Consider the following 4,513-nt stretch of genomic DNA (forward strand, 5'->3'; position numbering starts at 1 on the left):
TAAATATCTCATTGACTAATGCTTCTGTTCCAAAAAGCTTAGTGCTTCCATGGGCAGGGTGAACAATTTCAGGATATATACATATGTATTAAGCTGTCAAAACTTTTAAATATTATTTGTGAGGTTACTTTTTTTTCTGTTTAGCTGTGAAGATAGGCTACTGCTTTAAATCTCCAGCCTCTGGCTTTGCTCTAGCTGTCCTACCTGCCATTTGAGTTTGGGGCTTGGGCAAAAATTTGAGCTGGGTTTGAACTGTCCCAGTGTTACATTCTCAGATATAAAGCCTGGCCTAAGCTTCATGAAGACTGAATTGCTTCCAGTTTCACTTATCTGCCCACCAACACTCTGCCCAAAAGTTGATAATCTTGGAGATACAGTTATCTGACAAATGGTCACAATTGCATGTGGTTGAATCTCAGTTCCTTCTCTAAACATGCTACATGAGCTGTTTTATAGCAGTCCACAGAGTGTGTGAAACGTTGTGCTTGGAAAAGTTGTTCGTATTACCATGCATTCCAGCAATTTCTCTCTACACGCCTACTTAATTTTTTCTCAGTCTTGGTGGGGAGTGTATCTTCATCTGCTTCGAAAGGTAAATTAATCTAAACTAAGAACTTAACATTATTTTTGAATTGGAAATTAAAAATAGATACAACCAAAATAGAGTCCTGTCATGTACATTCTTTATTCATACTTACCGTGGACTATAATTTTGCAAAAATCAGGAAGTAATTTAAATGGAAGCAATGGATGGTTTTCAACACACAGCAGAATTTTAAGTACCAATCAAAATATGAGGTCCTTAATGAGAGGAACTTAGATCCCACACCTTGCATGGACGCATCTCCATCAACAGTTGTGGTGTGTGGCAGGGAGGCTGGGCACAGGGCGAACATTCAGCTCTACAGGTGGCTGTGGCTTTTGGATGGTTACAGAAGTGGAAACTAATTCACAATTTGCAAATGGAACAGGCTGCCCAGGGAGGTGGTGCAGTCACCGTCCCCGCAGGTATTCACAAACCATGCAGATGTAGCACTGAGGGATGTGGTTAGTGGGCACAGTGGGGATGGGCTGATGGTTGGACTAGGTGATCTCATAGGTCTTTTCAAGTTTTAATGATTCTATGATTTAATGGAGTTTGTGTCTGAAGCTAGATGGGTGAACCTGGGTCTTGCTAGTTGTTTATGGGTAAATGCTGATATTCTGGGTTATGTGGGTAAGATCTAAAGGACAACTTTGGTAACTGTGGGCACTAGTGATTTTTAGACAATTTTCTTTCTTTTTTTCTCTGTTTCTACATCTCATGATAATTTGTTTACTTTTTATAATGCCTGCAGGTATGTACTACGACTGTAACAGTATATTTGCCGTATTTCTTTCCCTGCACGCCTGTCATGAATGCCACAAACTACCAGCTGAGAAACAGCTCAGAAATGTAAGTGGGGAGAGTCACCAGGAACTCTTACAACTAATTGCAATTAATATACAAATGAATATGTAATTGAATTTTCAATTAATGTGTAAATACAGTTACAATTTTTCTCAGTATTTACAAAGATTTGGGATGGAGAAATTCAGAGGTGCAACAAAACTGATTGTTATAAGGAATTCATCCAGAGATAAGAATCATACTTAATCTATTGATCACTGAAATTTAATCACACAGACTTTTCCAGCAAGAAACATTTTCTGGCATCTCAAAGAAATAAGAGAAATTTAAAAACAATAAAAAGATAAAACATGGAAAAGGCCTGAAATGTGACTATATGCGTCACCCAAGCAAATTTCCAAATTAGAACACTACTTTTGCTTTAAAAGGTGTATGAGCCTTATCTCAAAGTACATACGCCTATAGAATGCTTTGACTGGAAAGCTGGAACTGAGAAAAACAGTGATTATTCTCATCTTCAGCCACCTGCTGTTTCCTGTGGGACATGTCATCTGTATAAGAGCATGGAAGGTGACAAATGCATCAGAGATACATGCCAGTACAGCACAAACTGTAAGAAGGGTATTTAAAATTACAGATTCTATTTTAATAAACAGAGAATATGTGATTGAATAGTTAGCGATTTTAGTGGTGATACAGTTGAAGAGTTCCTTAAGCTTGATAAAGGATTTGCAGTGCAGGTATCTTTCTTAAGAAATACATATCAAATGATAGTTTGATTTCACAGTCATTGCAAATGGTCACTGACAGCATGGAGCTTTACACGTCCTCCTTCCAAGCAGGCAGTATGCTACGTATTGCATAGTATGAATCGCCAGTGTTAAATAACTCACCACTGGTGACTGATCCCTGAACAGCTTATTTAAGTACACAGAAAGCAGCCTTACCTCTCCATCTCTGCTACCAATTATCTCTTCACTTGCAATACCTTGTTTATCGTTGTCAGCTGTTGTATATATTTACGAGTTATTTATAAAGAAATCTTTGTCACCCACTTAGTACCTTAGTGACTATGGTTTTTTTGGATCGCTGCAGGAAAAGATTTTTCCTCACTCTGACATCCTTTTTTATTTTAAGAACTAAATACTTCCAAAATGTTATTTTTAAAAACAAAACTATTTTTGCTCTAAAGGAAAAGCTTCTGAAACCACAAACTATTTCTCTTTTTTTTCTTTTTTTTTGTTGTCTGCCTCTGAATCAAAAATAGTCAGACTAATCCAAAATGGGGCTAAACTCTCTCGGTGTCAGTTTTTCATTTGGTGTGGCTGTGAGTTTTAAAGAGTTGAAAATGGATAGATCTGAAGGGTACAAAGCACCAAATTGTAATGGACTTTGCAAAGTCATGCATCTGCTGAAGGTAGTGGTAACACTTGCAGTGAGTCTGTAATAATGTACAAGACAGAACATGGAAAAGGATCTCGTTTGTTTTCTCCAAGTCTTAGAAATTTAAAATTAGAATTATCATTGCAATCCTGAGATTTTAGTCAGGATCAATTAGATTTGTCTTAAATTAAAATGGGATATTTAATCATTTACCTTTGAATATTCAGCGGGTAAGTAATAGGACACCCTGGCCATCTTAAAAGATCCAATAAGAACCATGTACAATAATTAAAAAAAAAAGTAAGAGGCTTGTTTTCGTCTTTTGTACCAATCCATCTCTTCAAGTGAAGTATATGGTGGTTTGGTTTTTTGATTGCTTGTTGGTTTTAAACCATAACAGTGCAACAGCTGCAGGTTCAGATGGGACTGTAGTGTCTGTGCCAGTATTCACCGTATTTCCTTCTATCATAGCTTACCCTCATGAATTTGTGTTGGAACTGTGCTTTCAAAAGAGTTTCATTGTACTTCCTGCAGCCCTTGATATTGCTAGGTGAAAACAGGTGGAACAGGAGGTCGTGAGGAGGCAGGAGGAGGTAAAGGAGCAATGGGCTTCTTCCAGTAGCAGGTCTTGGCAGAGCCCACACAGCATGCCAATGCTGTCTTCCCATCTGCACCAGACATAAACATGTCTCTGCTAAATATACTGATTTCAAACAGAGTCAGTGGGACAGAAGCCTGTGCGTAAAAAAGTTCTGCATCTCTGTTCTCTGTGTTTTATTCTTCCTGCTCAGCCATGTGCTTTAATTGTAAAAAGCCTTCTGTCGTTTCTTTCTCTCTATTTTGGCACTGCTCAAGTATCAAATTAGCTCTGAGATGTGCTTGTTTTCATTTGCACTCTTTTACTGGTAGAAAAGGCATAATTTGCATAGAACTTGAGGTTTTGCTATAAGTGGGTTACACAATCATCTGATTTCTCAAGCAGGATGGAGTAAATAAGGTGTTTTTTTTTTTTTTAATTGACCACAAATTTGGAATGTATTCTTTGAAGGTTGGAATAATTTAAAAAGCAAATGCAGGACTGGAGAAGTATCTTGTGTTGCTTTGGTTGCCAATCCAGGGTCTGGAAAAAATTTCCTTTTGGTAGATTTAGATTTGCTACATTTTAAGTTTGCCTTGTAGTTCTGAGCAGGGATCAGGTGGGTTAAATACCAGGAATCTCCGGCTCTTTGTTCCAGGAACAGAGTTCGTGTTGTTACTGTTTGGGTTGCGGTGATGTCTAAAACATGCTGGATACTTCCCAGACTAGGAGAAGGAAGTCTATATCTGTTAGGGAGGGGACAATTGCTCAAGATGGGATTGAGAAAGTGTCGAGGAATAGCAGGGCTGTATGAAGGGCTGGTCATGGGCATGTGATAACCAGCGGTCCGAGCTGCAAGTTTTCCAATGTTGAAATAAGTAGTGCCAGGACTTGGAAAGAAAAGTGTTGAGAATGTGCTCGGCAAACATCTTTTAAGTTTTGGGAACCTTGTATTCCTTCTGATCTCTCTGGCTCTGTCGTGCAAAATGGTCCAACTGTAGATGCGACTGTGAGCTTGGGGTGCTGTGCTTGCCCATGGAAATAAATGTTCATCAGGAGTGCCAGATTTCTGATCTGCTGATCCAGTTTGGCAGAGTTGCAATGGCATAAGGAGATTAAGGCCAGGGTGGGCATTTTAATCAGTCTTTTTTTTTTTTTTTCCC

At 38.6% G+C, this 4,513-nt stretch overlaps 1 protein-coding gene across 1 annotated transcript in view; it reads left to right on the forward strand.

Annotated features, from left to right (window-relative positions):
* The first annotated feature begins 508 nt into the window (after window positions 1-508).
* UBE2V2 (ubiquitin conjugating enzyme E2 V2) overlaps window positions 509-4,513 on the forward strand; it is a 27,401-nt gene continuing 23,396 nt past the window's right edge. Inside the window, exons 1-2 of the mRNA XM_031552950.1 lie at window positions 509-592; window positions 1,338-1,435. Coding sequence (XP_031408810.1) covers window positions 509-592; window positions 1,338-1,435 — 182 coding nt within the window. The remainder of the gene's footprint in view (window positions 593-1,337; window positions 1,436-4,513) is intronic.

Source organism: Meleagris gallopavo, chromosome 3, assembly GCF_000146605.3.
Source record: "Meleagris gallopavo isolate NT-WF06-2002-E0010 breed Aviagen turkey brand Nicholas breeding stock chromosome 3, Turkey_5.1, whole genome shotgun sequence".
Classification (NCBI taxonomy): domain Eukaryota; kingdom Metazoa; phylum Chordata; class Aves; order Galliformes; family Phasianidae; genus Meleagris; species Meleagris gallopavo.